Here is a 19,631-nt window from a genome sequence, read left to right on the forward strand (position 1 = left end):
TCTGTTCCTCCCCCGCTCGCTCTCAGAAATGGAGGAACTGTATTCCCTTACCAACCCGTGCAACATAATTGAGATGTTGATCCCATACATGTCCCAGCATTCAAACAACATTCAAACAACAAACCTTCAGGACAGCCAATTAGTAGGCAGCCTACAAATGCTTATGGGCTGAGATAATGTGGAAAGGGGCCCCATGCTGTCAAACAGATTTACTTTAAAATTCGATGTCTCTTTCCAGAGAGAAAATAACATCCCTTGGTGCTCTGAGAAGAGCTGTTTCGACTTTTTTCGAGTATTCTCTGCCCTCCTCTGCAATCTATTTTTTGGGATTTTTCTCCATTTCTTTTCCATTTAGGGAGGGAAGATCCCCATTCGATGGACAGCACCTGAAGCGATCGCCTTCCGCAAATTCACATCTGCCAGCGACGTCTGGAGCTACGGCATCGTGATGTGGGAGGTGATGTCCTACGGCGAGAGGCCCTACTGGGAAATGACAAACCAAGACGTAAGCACGTGCCAGAGCTGCTGTGTGATGGGACTTGGAGGGCGCAGCACTCATTCTGCTGTCAGAGAGGCAGAATGGGGACTGGAGGAGGAGAGCTGCTCTAAGAATGGCTTTGCTGCCCCATGCCAGACAGAAATGATCCTCCCCTTTGATGCTGGTTTTTTTACAGCAACCCAGAACAGGCTGTGTGCAGAGGGAAATGTGTCTGCACAGAGGCACGCCTGCTTCCCCCAGCAGCCCGCTGAAGCTTCACTAATGATGTTAGAGCTGGAGCCTGTCCCTTCTCTGCTTAATGACAAAGGCCTGCCAGGGGATAGATGCTGATAAACTGGCAGCATTTCAGTTGTGTGTTCAAACCCCTGCAGCCACGTAAAGCAGAAACTCAAGAGAGTCATGGTGAGGGCTTTGTTTCCCTGCAGAAAAGCTGGGTGGTTTGATCTACCAACAGCAGTCCACAGAGTTCCAAGAGTCTTGGTCATTCTTGCATTGCTGATCTCAAGAGAATAGTTTTGCTCCCATTGTGAACATCTTCTAAGTCTGTGCTTGTACAAGCTCTCATTCATTTGTACAGTACCCTTTGAGTACTGTACAAATGAATGAGACACTGTAAAGTGTCCTGTCCCCTTGCTCCGGGTTCCAGTGCCCCCTTGAGTCTCTGACCTTGAGGCCACCCTCTGAAGCATCTCCAAACAGTGAGATGCCTGGGAATACTCTCTCCCACCTGACTGCAGCTCCAATCCCAGCCTGGGTAAGGATCTCTTGATCCTACTGCAGGGCTGCATTCTACCCTGAGCTCACCATCAACATCTATCCTTGTCAAAGGCTAAAAAAATTTAAGCCTGGGGTAGCCAGATTTTCTAGGTCCCTCCTTCCTCTTCACATCTCTGAGAACTATGATTTGCAAAGGTCTCTGAGAATGCCAGCTAGTCATGAGGTCAGATTCACCAGCAGCTCATGTGGGGCAGCCCTGCTACCTGTGGAGATCCTGCTGCTGGATGGGTTTCCTCTGGGCACAATACTTGGTGTTTCATCCTTTCTGCTTTTTTGGGCAGTGTTCCTGTTCCAGCAATTTTCTTCCATTTCACTGGCAGCAAGGGCTCTGGCTGAGCATTCAGCTCTCCCTGAGTTTTGTTAGCAAGCCTTTGCCATCAGTGGATGTTACTACCTGTCACACTGAGCTGCTGTCTCGTCTCAGTTTGAGTCCAGGCGTGGAAAGGAGCGGTACCTTTGAGATGGTCACGCCATGCTTCTTTGCCAGGGACCTGAACACACTGTTTGGCATGAATGCCCCACTGCTCCTGCACTGCTGAGGCTGTCACATTTGCAGGAAGTTCAGTAAAGCAGCATGTACCTACACAGGGATTTATCTTAATCAAGTACAGGGACTTGCTTCCACAGTCTGTGCAGAGAATGCAGCAGTTGAGAGCCAAGTTTTCTCGTTCACACTGAGCACTGTAACTATCTTTAATGCTGATGTACTGGCATAGCACAGATGTTGTTCAGTAAATGCCAGGCTAAGATTGAGGCTGGTGCCAGTGAGGTAATGGTCTGTGGCCAGGGGAGTCCCTTGTCTGAATCATAGCACTCTGAGCATCCACACTTTACAGAACTGTTCCAAAAAGCCCAAATGCCTCCACGTTCTGGGGGGCACAGACTTGTCTGGAGTGAAAGCAGAAAACAAAAGACTGCTGAGATGTTTATGAGCATCAGCTCCTGCTTAGGCTTTGCTTGTGTAACCTCTCTGATACTTGCCTCTGCCCTTTGTGCACCTGGATGGTGGTGGCATAGGGACTTAATTCAGTGCTGTGGCATATTCCTCGTGCAATTCTTCCTTCTTCAGCTCCTGAAGGCCTCCTCTTCTTTCCTCCTCTGCTTGTGTTGACAGAAGAGTCAGTGGTGTTTGATACAGCATTGGCTTTTGTGCAGAGAAAAAAGGGGTCACATAAATTTTGGACTCTGTTGCACAAGAGTTTCTTGTTGTATGGCTTGTAATTAAAGCACATCATTTTCAAGCACAGCTGATGATGAGCAAAATTATTCTCACCCTGTTACAGATGGCTTGCTTTAAAGGAGATGAAGTGCAATAGGGCAGAAAATGTTTTAAGGCTACAAATCACATTTTAAAGTCATGCCTGTTTCTGGATGGCCCTCTAAAAATATGCTTTGGCTTGACAAGAAGATAAGGCTTTGATGCAGGAATTATTGAGAGGAATGTTGTGGCCTGTGTTGTACAGGTTGATAAGCCAAATAATCATGGTGGTTGATTTTTGGTGCTCAGACTGGTGAATCTATGAAAACACCACTAACTGTTGCTTTGGTTTACTGGAATAGACTATCCCAAATAGTCCTCTCCTAAACATCCAGCTCAGTCACCCCAGTCTGACTAGTGCTTGTCCAGAAGAGGAAGAGAGACAAAAGTGCCTCCTTAGGTGCAAATTCTAAACCTTCAAGTCCTACAAAGCAGTAAGGACACCAATGAATGGAACAGCAAATGTCCCATTGTCTTATTTTCTAATCACTGTGGTGGCTGCAAGTGACTCAGTCTTTGTTGTTTAGGGTTTTTTTGCTCCTCTTATTGCGAGAGGCCTGAAGGCACCTTCAGATGCAAGGATGTATTTTAGCATCCTAGCTACTTGCAGCATTTTGATATCATTTTTGTATCACCAGGACGGATGACATCCTGTAAATTGAGTTAACGCTATTGATTGTGATGTTACTGCCAGGAATATCCAGCATGCATAACCCCACTGCAGATAGAGTTCAGATATTCTGATCTGGTGCCAGATGGTCTGCTCCCTGTCTTGCTGCTATTTTCTTTCTGCTACAGTTGGAGGATGACCCATTGTTGTTATAAATACAGACATGGACACAGCAAATAACATTCTCATGGCTGTGCCACACTGAAGCTTTTTCTTTATAGGCAGCTGCAAATTTGGCATCAGGGACCAGCTGAAAAGCATGGTGTGAAGAGCAGAGAGTATAAAGAGCACAATGTGGTGGAGCTGGGAGCAACAGCCAGGCCATAGAAGAGATGTCCTTGCAAGTGTAGGTTGGGTGGAGAGTGATGCTCCACCGAAAGGTGAAATCTCAGCTGGGCACAGAAGGACTGCACATGTTGTCGCCCAGATTTCTGCTGTGCTTTTTACCCTTGGAGGAGATGGTGAAGCCTCACCTAACTGCTTCTCTGCTATGTGCATCCTCAGAGAGTTTGAGGTTCCCACTACTGCTGCTCAGTCATCCTGGCTCATTCCTGCAACTCTTACACTTAATAAAGCTCTGTGATGCAGGACAATTTGAAAACAATCTATTCTGAATTTTGAAGCCTTCTGAAATGCAGTGCTAGCCTGACACAGCTCACCATGTACTACTCATCTAGCCACTAAAGACCAAGTCAACAACTTCCATGCTAATCACAGAGCCTTCTTTTTCAACACAGGATGTTTTCAAATTGTGAAATAAGTGAATGGCATTTAAGGTAGTCTTTGGAGTGGACAGTGAAGCACATGTGGTTTTCATGTGGTCATAGCAAATACCTGCTTCCTTTTCATCAAGGAATCTCAGGAGTGGAGGGTGTGAAGATGGGCTGCCATGACTCCCTTGACACAGACACAGAGCCTTATGGCTTGAAACACGAGCTGCATTCTCCTGAAAATTGTAATGGCTCAAAATGGGAACTGCTGGGCTTAAAGCCTTGCCACAGATCTTCCCCAAACTGGGGAAAACAAGTTGCCTTCTTCAATTCTGCCCTCATTTATTCATTTCTGCCTTTCAAGAGGCAGGCAACACACATGCATATCACTTGTTTTAGATATAAAACCATAGATGGTTTGTATTTGAAATCAGTGCAACAACTCCCCTGGTTTTAATTTACATACTCTTGGGCTGACATTTTAAATTCCTGGCAGAAATGTGGCCACACTAAGAAACTACTAGACCCAGACAGTATTGAATGATATATGAGATGGTTGTTCTGCCTCTGCCTTGAATCCATCCATCAATTAGCATTCAAAGTCTCTTTTGAAATACAGTCAGACTTTTATTACTGTAATACAAATTTGTGGTCTAGCACATGCCTTTTCATTTAAAGAGAAGCCAACATCTGAATAAACAAAATCACTCCACTCCAAGAAGATGCCAGAAAGCCCTGTAGGCTCTTTTTCATGGATTTAGCACAGGCTCCAGGAGTTTCCTGGTATATAACACAGAGAGCACAACTGAGCTCTGAACAAGTGCAACCAGGCAATCTGACCCCCCAGCTGCATCCATGCTTTGGCTATCTAGATTCATTTTGCAATGACTAAAAATAAAGTTATTCAGCACATCCCATGGAAAATATGAAAGACAGAGGGGCTTACCGAATTTGCCTCTTGTGTGCTGAGCTGGGGGGTGGCAGGATGTTTTGTGAGCGCATCGCTGATCCCAAAGTTCTTTGTTGAAGTCAGCTTGCATTTGGGCAAAAGATGAGGGGAAGAAAAGCCTTGTGTTTTGTGTCCTGTAGGTGATAAAGGCCGTGGAGGAAGGCTATCGCCTGCCAAGTCCCATGGACTGCCCTGCTGCTCTCTACCAGCTAATGCTCGACTGCTGGCAGAAGGACCGCAACAGCCGGCCCAAGTTTGACGAAATTGTCAGCATGTTGGACAAGCTCATCCGTAACCCCAGCAGCCTGAAGACGTTGGTTAATGCATCAAGCAGGTACAGACTCAGCCCAGAGCCATTTCTCAGAGCAAGCTCCTCGTCTGAATACCCACCCCTAGGGTTGGATTCCCTCTGGTTATTTAGCCTGAGTGTGTTCTTGGGGGAATGTTCCTTCAGCTTTGTTATGTCCAGGGGAGTTGACTCGTATCAACTCTTTCTGTTGCAGCCAAGTGAGCAATTCACTCACTCCAAAAGCAGTGCTGCTACCACAAAGAAAATTACTGTGGTCTGTCTTTCAGAAACAGGAGTTTCAGCAGTACTTTGTCTGTGACAAAACTACCTGTGCTCTACTGCAAGGTTAGAGAAGGCAAGACTTGAGTGCACGAGCTAGATAGTAAATACCGCTCCAATTATCTGCCTGTTGACTTTATCTTGGTAATACAAATGAAAAGTGCCTCTTGGGGAAACTGAGGATGTGCAAAGCTTATGGATGTCCAGGTACATCCTTCCACAACTATTCCCAGGCATGCTATCCACCAGTACAAGTCATGAGAGTTGTGGTAATTGGAAGAGCAGGTCTCTGGTTACCAAAATACTGTACACAAACCCTTTGCTAAAACCACATGAAGTGAATAGAACAGCCAGTTTGTATTTAAACACGAATCTGAATAGCTACACAGCTACAAGTAAGGTAAACACAATCAAGAAATAAAGCTGCACTTGGGGAGAAAGAGCTAAATTGGAGAGGCTTTTTCTATTTTCACTGTAAGCACACATTTACTTCTGAGCCATCAGTGTTGCTAATCATGCAGACCCTTGCAAGGTCATAAGGAAGTTTTATATATATAAATATATATATGTGTGTGTGTGTGTGTGTGTGTATATATATATATGTATGTATGTATGTATGTATGTATGTATGTATGTATGTATGTATGTATGTATGTATGTATGTGTATATATGTGTGTGTGTATGTATATATGTATATTATTGCTGTTTCACTGATAGCAGTGGAGTTCCCCAGATTAACCATGGAAAAGGCCCCTCAGGAAAGTTTATCCTCAGAGGAGGAACAAAAAAGATATGTTGTTTTCTTTAAACAGGAATGAGGGAGATAAGATTAGGTTAGACTGGTGGTATGGGCCAAAAGAGATAGACTGCTGTGAGCTTGTAGTCTTTTGTCCCCACACCTTCAAGTGAGCCTTGCATAGCTGCATGTGGCACATGTCCCCTGCTGCAGCTGGGCATCCCTCTGGTGGCATGTCCCTGTGCATGGTATTTTGTGCACTGAAAGAGAAGAACCTGAAATTTCTGTTAATTTTTAAATACAAGCTAGACCTGGTTCCTCAGGCTATTTTACATGTACCATTTACCATCTGAAGAAGAAATTATTCTTATTAGCAATTAGATGTAACATCAGTGCCAGCAAACCTGCAGGAAAAGGTTTATGACAGCATAAAATATGTGAGATTTCTCTTTTATTTTCAACTCAGAACAGTTATTTTCCAGGCCTGTTACATGGTGTTTCCTGCACTCTTTTATACCAAACTGTTATGCCAGATGAGGAAAATAGGCAGGAAACCATTTCCTTGAGCTGCTGAGCACTTTGCTGATGTTTTATTCCATGAATGGTCCATGCAATTCCAAACCTCTCCTTTTCAGAGCTGCTGTGGATATTTTTGATATGGATGAAGCACCTGAACAGTCAGGCTTTGGGTCTGTGTTTCTATTCTCATAGATTGCCGTGCCCAGACCATAGTAATTCCAAATGAATCATAATTTCAATATAGAGCAGCTGTAAAGGATTTTTTTTATGTATGTAATGTGTTCTTTATGGAAATTCTCATTAATGCAAATAAGGGAGGAAGTCACTCTCTACATTACAGCGTGTGCTATGATATCACTAGGTACCTCCTGACATTAGTGATGAATATCCACTTCTCATTATGATTACTTAGGAGTTTTGAATTTCTCATGTGTATAAAATGTTATGGGAAGCCATTATGTTCTTGGTACTGCAAGTATTCACATTTTATTAGACCCTTCAGCATTGCTATTAAATAAACAAATAATACTAATGTGCTCATAAAATACAAGAAGATTCCTGAAGTGCTATAATAATATAATACCCCAGCTCTCCTTCCAGTTGAAAGTCTTTTAAGTGTAATAGCCACCATCAGAAGCTGACCTGGAAAATGTTTTTTTTTTTACCTGTGGGTAAAAATCTTTGCGCAGGGCTTGTGTTATCTGTGTGTCCCCTTTTACAAAGCAGGGAGCAGATCTGGTTTCTTTCCTGGCTGACCTTGGACAAGCCCTCTTTGCTCTCTGCACATCATTAGTGGGGTGGTGGACCCTGCTTGTGCCAGGTACTTTGTCAGTGCTCCAGCTGTGGTGAAGGATTATTATTTGCCTGAATTGCTTCTTCCGTGCGTGGCATAGCTGAGCAGGGAGCAATTGCCTGGCAGGCTCTGGAGTGAGGGTGTGGGAGCAGGAGTGTGCCTCTGTTTGCAGGGCTGGAGCGTGGCTGGAGCATTGCTGCTCTCTGCAGGCTCGTTGGATGCTGTCTGCATCCCAAACCCCCCTCCCAGTGACTCTGCAGGAGCAGCCCCTGGACTGTTTAATGCTCCCTGGACTGTGAACAGCTGCCTGCCATTGATGGCCACTGCCGGGAAATGTAATTTGGGTTTCAAATTCCAGGCTCTGCGCTGTCTTAAGTTAATTATGAGCTTTAAAGGTGGAGGAAGAGAGCAAAGCAGGAGTCATCAAAGCAAAGACTTTGAATTAGGAGTGACTGGGGAGCCTACTTGTGGCCAGGAGGTAACTGGGGTGGATGCCACTCCTCTCCTCCTCTTTCTGCTTGTGGTGAGGACTGGAAATGGCAAGAGCTAACTCAAGAATGGGTGAGGTTGCAGGTGAAGTGCTGTGTTTGATACATTGCATGTCAAGCCTGCTAGGAGGATTTAGGCTGCAGCAACCACTGAAAATGGAGCAAAAGGATCATCTTTACTATAAAAATATGCAAGCAACTTGACTCATGTTGTGTATCTATCAATACTGATTCTGTTTGCTCTTTGTTTTTGTATACCTTTAGAGTGTCAAATCTGTTGGTGGAGCACAGTCCAGTCGGGAGTGGTGCCTACAGGTCCGTGGGTGAGTGGCTGGAAGCCATCAAAATGGGCCGATACACAGAGATCTTCATGGAGAATGGATACAGTTCAATGGATGCAGTGGCTCAGGTGACCCTAGAGTGAGTAGTGTCCAGATCATTTTCACCTCATTTCTTGGAATTGCAACGGGAGGAGGGAGGAGAAAGACAAATCATCCAAGAATATGTAAGGATGAGGCTGCAGAAAGGGAAAGTGTTATCCTGTGTTTGCAGTCAGCAGTTTCCCTTACAGCATCTCTATTGATAACAAGTGCAGGCAAGATCAAAATTTACAATTCCTACATTGGCAGCCAGTATTTTGTCTCCTTTACTCACAGAAATTAATGCATGAGTTTCTGTAATTGCCAGGCCATCCTCTTGACACGCTAGCAGTTGATTATTTGGGATTACCAACAAAATAAACCCTCTACCCTGCCAGTAAATGTGTAGGTCCCTGCTGAGACAGCCTGGCTTCACAGCAGATGAGCTGGTTTCACGGCTGATCTGGATATAAGCAAGTGAACAGTGAAGCCCAGTAAGGTGTGGAAATGGTACTCAGCATAAACAGAAGTAGGTAAGAGCTGATGCCAGTGCAAGAGCATCAGCAGCCCACAGCTCTAGAGGACAGGCTTCCTGAACGAGAGCCTTTCTTCTGAATGTGCCCGTGGCTTTTGCACGTGGGTGTGACTGCAGTTGAGGCAACAGCCTTCAAAGGACTTGGTAAATGCCTCAGGGCTGCTAATTTGCTATGCTGCACCTTTAATTGCCTGCCTTGCTTGTGTAATTGTGTCAGTACTTTCCTCCTGCTGCCTGTGCTCCCCTCCAAGCCTGCCTTTCTAGCTGGGTTAATTCGAGCTTAGCTTACTGCAGGCATTAAGGCAGAATGGGAAGAACTGTACTCTGCTGCTTTGGAGAAGGTTGTGTCTCCTCTGACCACATGCAGATGCCACTGCACATACAGAATTGCTTCTGAGGATTAAGAATGAACCAAGAAAAATCCCCCTACCCCACAGAGCTGCAGCATTTCCTCCTGTCTGCCACAGGGCTTGCTGTGGAGCTCACCGTTCAGCACAGGAGTGTGAGGCAGGTCAGTGACATCTCCATGGAGTTCACTTTTCCATTACATACACAGAGGGAGTGCAGGAGCCCATCTGCTCTCACTCTGATTTTATTTGCTCCACTCATACCATCAATATTTGCCCCTTACACCTGGACTCATCCAGTCTTTTTTCAGCCATTCATATGAAAACCCTGAGCTAGGGATGAAGCCCTCTCCAGCGACTGTCTGGGAAATCAGGGTGCATGGATTCTTACCTGGATCCTCTTTTCAGCTCCTGAGACCCTTACATGTTGTTTCCCAGTCTTATCCTGCAATTATGTGTCACTTTACTTGGGCTTTTGAGGACTCCACAGCTCAGACTGATGATCTACAAACATGGACCAAGGAAGAGGGCATCCATGGTCAGAGCCCACATAGCAGAAATAGCTAGCCAGACTCTGAGTGGGAAGAAGTGGGATAGGATGAAGCAGTAATTTATGAGAAAAGGAGCATTCCCCTCCACAGTACCACCCCAATCTGATAACCAGAGCAACTTCTGGTAGAAAATGCAGGTTGTCTAAAATCCATCGCAGATTTATTGCTGTTTGGCTTAACTAGTCATGTCAAAGAAGAAAATTAGGCTTCTACCTTGTTCCTCTTTAGAATTTTTTTGCAGTATCAAGAGCTCTACATGAAATGCTCAGAAGTAAAATGCTTTTGTTTGGGTGACAGAAAATGTTGACTTGAAACCCAAATTTGTGGGTGTTTTCAACAGCCAATTAGAAGTTTACTTACTTGTGTAACTTTAAGCAATCTTACTATCCCACCTACACTGTCTTAGCATGCTGTGCTGCTGACAAAAGTATTCCTAACCTTCAAATTCCTAATGTGCAGCATTTCAGATTATGAAGTAAGATCCTTAATTTGACTTTAAAATTTAACTATTTCCCTGTATTTACTCTTTAGTATTCCAGAAATTTCAAAAATGTCCCCCAAAATCTTTTCAGGTGATGCAAAATGTGCTTTAAAATGTTTTTGCTGATTGGCAATGAACCAAGAAACCCATTACCTTCTCAGTTCTAGCCAGAAAGGCGAGTTGGTTTGAAAGGCTTTAAATAAGATTATAGCTGCCAGAGATGCTCTGACTCTCACCAGCTGCAAACCTCCTCAAAGGCCCCCTCACCAGGTCCCAGGATGTCCTCTTTGGCACAAATGTCATCCCACTGCTCCCAGTGGAGACAACATGTCTGAGCTGCTCAGCTTGAGCTTTCTTCTGGGCTTTTAGAGCAGAAGAGCAGTGCAAAGGAGCTGATGCCTGGCAGCCTGGGGGAGCTTTTGGATTTGTTTTTTTTTGTTTTCACTGGAAGGAGGCATTTCATGGATCCATCTTCCATCTCAGTTGAAGCTGAAAAAAAGATTGAAGCCTATTCCAGGTAGTTATCCATGTCAGCACATAACTTCCCCCTCCCTGCCCCAGCTGCCTGTGGACAGAGATTCTTGCAGAGATGCCTGCTTGGTTCTTCTTTGTCAGCCCACACACCTTTGCATTGCTGAGGTGGCTTGGCAAAAAGACTTGATCCCATTCAGGTCTATTTTTGGAAAACCTGTGGAAGATTAATCAAAAGGCCAGGTACCCATCCAAATCAAAACTTCTCTCATCCCTCCCAGAAACAGTAAAAAAAGAAAAAACAGCAGATTCTCAGCTGCTGAAAAAAGAGAAACCATCATAGCAGCTTAAGAGGAAAAGCATCTTGTAATGAAGTCCTGAATTCAGTCTGATGTGAACTGGCAGACTGCCCTTAAAAAATAAAGTAAGGGAGAAAAATGGCTCCTGGTAGGCTCAGCTGAGACGCTCATGGGTTCTCCAGAAAATAAACACCAGAACAAGCAAAGTTCTTTAAAGGTTTATATACTGAGAGGGGTTGGTTTTCTGGAGGTTTTCTTTTTTTTTTCTCCCTGTAAAAGGGAGCAACAAAACATTTTGTACTCCCCAAAAGAGAATTCAAGTTAAATGTTCCTTGTCATTTTTAATAGAGGCAACTGTTCTGTATATTCCAGAGCTGGGACTTGGGGGGATTGGGTGAAAAGATGATCTGAACATCTGAAAGTAGCTTGCTTTCCCCAAATGACATCAGTAAATCAGTCTTTACAATTTAAGAGGTTGCCTCAAATCCCATCCAAAATGATCTTTACCAAATTCAAACCATGCAGGAGACAGATGTAGAAATTATGTGGATAACTGCTGCCAGAAAAAGCAGGACAAAAACATATAATAAATGTAAAGAATTTCTAAAATCTACCGAAAAAAACCTACTAGTGCTGTAGGAGGAGTTGGCCAAAACACTGACAGGACTGGTAATTGTGGGTGCCCAGCTTGTGGCTTCTTTACAGGACATGGTTGAGATAGTTGATGTTCAGCTTTTTTTTTTTTTAAAAAAAAAACTCCCTCCTTTGGCATGAAAAGCAAAATCCTGATTATCATTCTGATTCTTTCAAACTGATGGCTTGATGCATTTATTCCAGAAAAGAGCAGTATTAGTGACAAATTTCTGAAAGCAAAAGATTAAAAATCTAAGATGGATGGATATCACCCCAAGTCCTAAGCTCTGCCTGCTTAAGCAAAGACCTGAAAATGTATGTGTTCAAACAAAGAGTGATTTCTACATTTAGCTCTAATTCTTGCAAAGGGATGAATCACCTTGTGAAAAGTGGAGCCTCACCCTCCACCCTCTCTTTCCAACTGGATATCAGACTTGAAGGGAACCTTTCCAGTGGACCAGACCTGCTCTTTAAACTTGTGGACCACATAGTGACTTTGAGTGTGTCTGGAGCTCTTTCAATCCACTGCAAGAATAACTTTACCAGGACAATACTCAAGAATAGATAGATCCATGACATGAGTTTCAGTCTGACCCTTGACTGGACCCATTACTAACCATGTGGACTACATATTTTCACCTTTTGAAAGATCTGTACTCACTGAATCTCAGGACACCCTGTTGTTTGTTATTAGATGAAGAGCTCTGAATATTTGTAATAATATGTGTTGTGTTGCTTTGCATTGTATATATTTTTCTTCTAAAATAAAATAAATTATTTATTAAAAGTTATACTGGATGAAGAACATTTAAGAGTTCACATGCTCTAGATGCTTATTCTTAACCTTAAATCTCAGTCCTGGGATTTTGATGCTGTGTCTGCTTCTGAACAAATTCTCATCTTGTAATCAAGTAGAATGGGAATTATAAGTAAGAGCAGATGAACTCTTAAAACAAAATTTTTTAAGTCCTCATTTCATGCAAATGTCCCTAGCAAGCGGATTCCTCTCTCTTTAGCATCGTCTGAAGGTCTTTGAGGTTCTTCTTGTTTCCCCTCATTCAAACTGACAACTAACTAACTCCATGAGTAGTCCCAGTCTGCATGGGCAGCTGTAGTCACACCACGTGCAGAAGAGTGGTGAGATCTGCCCTGGATGAGAGATGAAATACAAAATTCCTGTGGTAGGCTGACGGCTGCTGACCTCGGAGATCTTTCAGGACTGTGGCCCTTTTGCTTGCATGACTAAACCGGCTGGTGAGGGGCTTGTATTTTATGTGGCAATCCAGTCCTAGTCTACACTGTGTTTGGCAAACTGGTCCATGGTGTATAAGTAGTTCTATTTGTAAATAAAATGTTTTAAATCTATTTCTTACAACATGGAGACTGTGAATTCAACCCTTGCAAATGGAGGCCATTGCAGGGAAGGGGACACCGTGTTGTCACTGGCATGTTGCAGCTGGGCTTCCATGCAAGGCAGTGGTAAGAGGGCAGTATGCATGCAGCTGTGTACAGGCTGCTTGGGATGAGCTGACACCAATTTTCCCCTTATTTCCTTGGCTTTTTGGTCAGCTTAGGTAAGCCTTTTAATACCTTGTTGACAAGTGATTCAAATTCCTGCCTGCTTTAATTTCCAGTCCTACATGAATGAAAGAAGTGAAAAGATAAAATTCCTCCCTAAAATAAGAATAAAAGTTGTCCCATGGCTGGGGAGGACAAGTATTTTGAAGCAGGGAGAGCACCCAGCACATGGGTGCTCATGGGATCTCCACTGCAGAGGCACACACAAAACCCAACACCAGGGGTCAGGTCACTTCCACAGCAAGGAGCAACCTGGATCCTGTGCCCAGGGGTCTAAGTTGTGCCTTTTCCTGCAGGGAATGCACATTTTTACTGTAAAGCTCCAGTGGGTGTCTGCACACATCTCCTCTGCAGAGCTGAGCCCAGTGAAATTTCCGTTTGGCTGCAGTAACAGGAGCCAAGCAGCTCTGGACTGGAGCTTAAAGGCAGTTGTTTTTGCAGCCCTTTGGCACAGAAGTTGTTGGGGACTTTTTGTCCACAAACCAGCTGGTTTGTGCACCCAATTCTGTTCCAAATTGTCTTCTGCCTTACTCGACTTTAAGTGCTTCAGCATTGGATGCATGTGAGCATGCAACATGCTGCAAGTCATGCTTGAAACATCAAAATTAAAGCTTCTGCATTCTCTAGGCAGTTTTTAGAAAGTTTTGTCGTTGTCTTTGATATGTGCAAGGTGGCTTTTGAATAAACCTGCTGATTTTTAATCTTGGCAAGGATCTGGTTCAGGAGCTGTGTCTTCTGGTTCATCTTTGCTGAGGTGCAAGACCCCATAGTAATGTTTTTCCCCTCTCTGAGAAGTCCCCTATGCTTTTGGCTGATGGCTTCACATTTGAGAGGATTTGATATTCAAAAAAAAAAAAAAAAAACCCAAACAAAAAAAGACTGAATCCCCTGGTGAGCAGTTAATGTATTGAAACCAGAAACTCTTTTTTCTTCTTTCTCTCTTGTAAATCAATGAGACACTCCTCAAGGATATTAAGGGGATACTATATGGGGAGAAAAAAAGACTGTGTAGTGAACTGGTGGGGGGGGGGTTATTGGGCTGATGGGGCTGTGTGTGAAAGGCCAAGACATGCATGGTTTCTCCGAGTTTGAGGCTGTTTTCTTCCAGCATAACATGCGAGAGTGTCAGAAATTATACATCTGTGAAATACGTGGTACTGGATTTTCAAAAGAGCTCAGCTTGCATTTTAGATACCCAAAAAAAAAAAAAAAAAGATTTTTTAAAAGGTGCCAGCAGAGCAGGACTCAGCAGGGGGAAGATGGATGTTGTCTCTTAAAAATCAGGTCCTATACTGTGTTGGTTTCAGGGGTTGGTTTGTTTTTTGGTTTCTTTTTTTTTTTTTTTTTGCTCTCTGGTGTGAACTTCCAACTGTGCTGTGTACATAAAATAAATTGCATGTAACAATAGCATTACTTCATTTTCCTTCATTATTAAGATGGCTTGCTGAACTAGTTTCACAATTCAGTGGAGGCAGAAATGAAAGCATGTCCCCCTGAGAAGGTAGAAACCTTTTGCAGGTGCTGCAGCCTTTTCTCTGCCAGGTAAGGAGCACTGCTGATGTGTCTCATTGACCTCCTTTGCTCTGTGCCCCTTATGTTATGACTTCCCTTTGCATCATCAGGAAGCATTGCTGAAAAAGGGTACAATAATGAGATTATGTGTTTAGCCCGAAGCAAAAAACTTGGTATTTTCCAAATCAAAAGGCAGAAAACATGACAGTCCTTGGAGAAGTACAGATGTAGCTTTTGGCTTCAACTAGTTTATGTGTTAATGTATTAGCCTTCATTCAAGACTGCTTTTTATTCTAAGCAGCGTTCATCTGTGTAATTTATGAACATGGATGATTGGTTGTTACTTGCACAGGAGTTTCTGTCCAGAATGTGAAGCTGCTGAGAGAGGCACACCTCCATGGGTAGCTCGTGTGAAAATGTTTTGGTGTTCCTTGCACGTGCTCTCCTCTAGACCAGCACACAGCCCTGCTGTGGAACTGTAGGCCAGGTTTGCAGTTACATCTCAGGTGATGGTTGAGCTCCCAGGTGTTGCTGGGGATTTCCAGCCTTTTCATGAATGCAGCGGTGTGGTTTCCAAAAAGCAGCTGCCTGATCAAGGGCACATTTCAGTGGCTTTTGGTGGAGAACTTTCTCCTAAAGAGTTGCACACAAGGTGTCAGCAGCTTGGGGATTCACAAGTGTATCAGCAGGACCATATGGCACAACTTAGAAACATCCTTAATTCTTTCCAGTCTGGAGGTAGAAAGTGAGGGACTGATATTTTTCTATCAGTGGAAGTCTTCAGACAAAACACCAAATCTCTTATGGTCAACCTGCTTCTCTAACAGCTTCTGTGTCTTGGGCTGGAGACATATATGCAACTGTCTTGATGTTTCTGCTGAGCTTTTATTCCTACACTTGCTTTGTTAACACTTTTCTACCCAGTAAGAAATTTCTGCAATTATGCTCTGCCATAACTGATAGCTTTACCTGCCTTAGAGGTGTCATTGGTAACCCAAGGTCCTGCTGTGCTATCTCCAGGAGATGATTTGTCCCACTCCTGTCTTTGGATGGGATAAATTGTGTACCCTGGAGGTGCCTCTTGATTCACATGAATCACATGAAAGTGATTACCTTCATCTATACACCTGAATTTTGGAGGGTGGAGTTGATGACAAACACTCTTTCCTCCTGATCCTGCATTTTACATTAACTGTCTTATTTTACAGCTTTCCTGTAGTGGTAGCCCAGTAGGCAGAATCAACACAAATGGCCTTGGCATCTAGAATTCACCTAACCAAAGCAAAACCAAATGTGGGCTTATGGGAAGACTGGCAAAGACCCAAAGGGGAGCTGCTTTGCTAATTCTTGTTGACTTTTAGGAGTCATCAGGATGGTGGCCACGCTCAAGGCTTTAGCCACTTGTGTTTCTTTGGCTTTCCCTCATCTGAAGAGGAAGAAAGCACGGATTGACCTCACTCCTCACTGCTCATATCCAAGATCAAATACCAGCCTCTCTCATGAGAAGAGGAAACAGCAACATGGGCTTTCTTACATGGCTTTCCTCTTGGAAATAGGACTTTTCACGCCTAGCAGAAAGATGATGCTGACACTTTGCTGTTTGGCCTTTCTCCTTGGCCAGCGAGGTGATCTCATTCAAATCACATCACCTCTCTGAAGTGCTGTCAGCCATAAATAAAAAAAAGAAAAATATTTACAAATGGGGAAAACTAAAACCTGCCAACTAAACTTAGCTCTGGGAGCTGCCAGTGACAGCAGGTAGGCACTGGCAGCTGCAGTGGCAGCGCATGCGGCGCGTGGTGTGCGCGGCGACGTGTGCCTAAGAGGTCCATGGAACCAACGTCTGCTTTCTCCCACAGGGATTTGAGGCGTCTGGGAGTGACACTTGTTGGTCACCAGAAGAAGATAATGAACAGCCTTCAAGAAATGAAGGTCCAGTTGGTGAATGGGATGGTGCCGTTGTAACACGGTTTTTAAAGTTGCTTCCTCAAGTCGGTCGGTCCTGCACTTTGTACTCTAGCCCTGAGATTTATTTTGACTAAAAAAAACCAAGAAAAGATAAAAAGGGAAATTCAGTGGTTTCTAACTCTGAAGGACATTGGCCTCTGCTGCAGCATTTCTAAAGCAGTGTTTGACTAAAGTTTTGCTTTTCTTCCTGTTTGTGTCCTCATTTTCATGAAGTCAGTGTAAGATGCATGGAACATGGAAACGAATCTGCTGTACATGAGGTTAACCAGTCTCTTGAGCTTCAGCGGTGATGACAAGCCTTCCACCACGTGTTGTCTGTACATGGGAGGTACATATATATACATATATATATATATAGCACCTTTATATACTGAATTACAGCAGCACATGGTAATGCTTCCAAGGACTGACTTGAATGGCAGATTTTTGTGGCCATTCATGGATTCCCAATAGCTGCAGTTTGCTGAAGTATAACTTTGAGTCTTACTTGTCTACAGAAGTGTATTGAAGAGCAATATGATTAGATTATTTCTCGATAGATATTTTGTTTTGTAAATTTAAAGAAAAGAAAAAAAATGCTGTTACACAGCATTAAGTTATAGAGAAGACTAGCATATAAACATGTTGCTTGCTCCACGGCAAATACAATACAGGGTGTATATTTTGTTTTCCTCCTTCTGTGTTACCAAGTTCTTTTTATTTGCTCTTTGGGGAGGATAATACATGTTGAAGATGTATATACTGTACAGTTTGCTACGCATCAGGTACAAGATTGGGGCTCTTTCCTTGGTTTGTTCCTTCTTTCCTCCCTCTTTTACTCAGTCTCCCTTTTGTGTTACCCCCATGCTTTGTATTTTTGCTGCGGTTTGGTTTGATCAACACATAAAGCCTTCAGGAGTTTTCATTATGTATATGAGGTAGAAGGAAGTTGCTTAAATAAAAGATGCTGCCCCCCTCTTCCTTTACACCACGGGTTGAGGACATCCAGAAGAAGAGAAGTAAAACATCTGGTTCTTGATGGCCTCCAGCAACAACGTGGGATTTTTCTGTGTCCTGGCCAAAGGTGGCATGGGATTGCCTCTGCACAGGTGCTTCAGCCCAGTAGCCATCACTCAGTGCAGCCATCACCTCTGTTCCCAGAGCCCAGGAGAGAAAGCATGAAGTGGTTTTAGCTGGAAGGAAGGAATTTTGTTGTTCCTTTTCTGATGATGTTGTTAAAGTCCTGGGGCACAGTTTAGAAATGAGCCTGTGGCATCCAGCATGGAGATTTTGTAGTATTTCCCCCACAGTGATGGGAGTGGGATTATTTTTGGAACTGTACTGTCCTAAGCTGTCTTTCAGCATTCTAGGCTTGCTGTGGACCTGGCCACTTTGTGACAGAGCACAGAAGGGAGGGAAGAGCAGAGTAGCCCAACATGGTCACGGCAATGGCATCCTGAGGGCAAGGAGATGCCATTTGCTGGGGCTGGCACCGCTCAGATCAGGACTTGGTTGTAGCTGGGGCTCAATGTATCCATTAAAGCCCACAGCTGGTACTTTCAGAGGGACCTGAGGACAACCCAATCCCCTGGGAATCACACCAGGAAAATTATTTGGGGTTGTCCTCCTGTTTTTTATTGTAGGTAGGATTAAACAGCACAGTTAATTTGGTATTCATAGGTTGGGCTTTTATTTTGTGATGACTTTGATAAGGATTTTAAAACAGCTCAGTGGATTGCAAGGGTTTGTTTCTTTAAATGTATTGCTTCCTTAGAGTTTGGATAGCATCTTGTGGCATCCTTCTGTAGCAGTAACATCAATATATAGAGTTGCTGTAGCTCCCTTCATCCCCAGTGCTGCAGAGCCAAGCCCAAAGAGCTCAAACAGCTCCAAAAGGAGGCCTGTGTCCTTCATGTCTTGCAGAAACAGGTGTTGCAAGGCACCTGAAGCTGTTTCAAAGTATTTCTTTCATTTCCCCCAGCCTTTGGATGAGATTTGGTATACAGAATGTTTTTTTTTAAAGAAGGGAAGCACCTAGGAGAAGAGGTTGAGTGGTTTTTTCCTTAGCAGCACGGCTTTGTTGGCTTACAGCAGGGCTTCTTCAGACATTTTCCTGTCCTGAAATGGCCCCCTCCGCCTCTGCAACTGCTGAGTTCCTCAGGAATCAGGAGAAATAAGAGGGAAAAGAGCCACAGCAAGGTCTAACAAATCTTGATAGTGTCATTTCTCATCCCCTTGTTTCATTTTGGCAGCCACCAGACCACAAAAGAGGAAGAGGGTATCAAGACATAACAATTTCGGCGCGGAAAAGAGATTTGTCATATAATAAATAAGATTATTAGAGCTGTCAGCAGAAGAGTCTTGAAATTATTTGTGCCTCCCTATCTGCAACACTTGGAAAAATACATGTAGGAAGACAGAAACAGCTCATTTCACGAGGAGGAAGCGTTCGTTTGCCTGCATCCATTGGTGGCACTGAGATGCTATGAGTAGATATGTAGCACTTTCTGCCCATCTTCTCCACTCATTCCTGTCCTGTTGGCTCTGTGGGAGGAGTTGAACTTGGTCCTGTTTTTTTTCCTGGGCTCTTCAAAGCAAAATCCTCTTTTCATCACTTGTATTGCTGGAATACCTACCAGATTCTGAAGTAATGTTCAAAATGACAAACCAGTGGAAAACAAAACTGTTCTTAAGCCAGACTGCATTTGTAAATTGGGCACCTCTTCTTGCTTCCTCCAATAAATAAATAAATAACCTTTTCTATTTATTTCAAGAGCTGTTCTTGCTACAGATCTCTGTATAATAGACTTTGTCTCGGGGCTAAAAATAAAGCATTGTTTTAATATGTAGGGTCCAAAGTTACAGCTTCTGTCCATGAGCAAATCACAAGGGAGGTTTTCAGTTCCCATCCAAGAGCTGAAAGAACTTTGTGTGTTGGACATGATTTTAT

General features: G+C 43.7%; 1 protein-coding gene across 7 annotated transcripts in view; it reads left to right on the forward strand.

Moving 5' to 3' along the window:
* The window catches only part of EPHA5 (EPH receptor A5), a 193,477-nt gene extending 174,029 nt beyond the window's left edge, over nucleotides 1-19,448 (forward strand). For 4 of the 7 annotated variants that reach the window (XM_030239514.2, XM_050973941.1, XM_050973939.1 and 1 more), the window contains 4 exons: nucleotides 356-505; nucleotides 5,004-5,197; nucleotides 8,233-8,388; nucleotides 16,594-19,448. In XM_030239514.2, the coding sequence (XP_030095374.1) occupies nucleotides 356-505; nucleotides 5,004-5,197; nucleotides 8,233-8,388; nucleotides 16,594-16,699 (606 nt within the window). In that variant the 3' untranslated portion in view covers nucleotides 16,700-19,448. Of the gene's footprint in view, nucleotides 1-355; nucleotides 506-5,003; nucleotides 5,198-8,232; nucleotides 8,389-12,012; nucleotides 12,162-16,593 lie in introns of those variants that run through there. The other 3 variants (XM_050973938.1, XM_050973942.1, XR_007777503.1) reach the window with 2 other exon arrangements.
* Nucleotides 19,449-19,631: the final 183 nt, after the last annotated feature.

This window comes from Serinus canaria, chromosome 4, assembly GCF_022539315.1.
Source record: "Serinus canaria isolate serCan28SL12 chromosome 4, serCan2020, whole genome shotgun sequence".
Lineage (NCBI taxonomy): Eukaryota > Metazoa > Chordata > Aves > Passeriformes > Fringillidae > Serinus > Serinus canaria.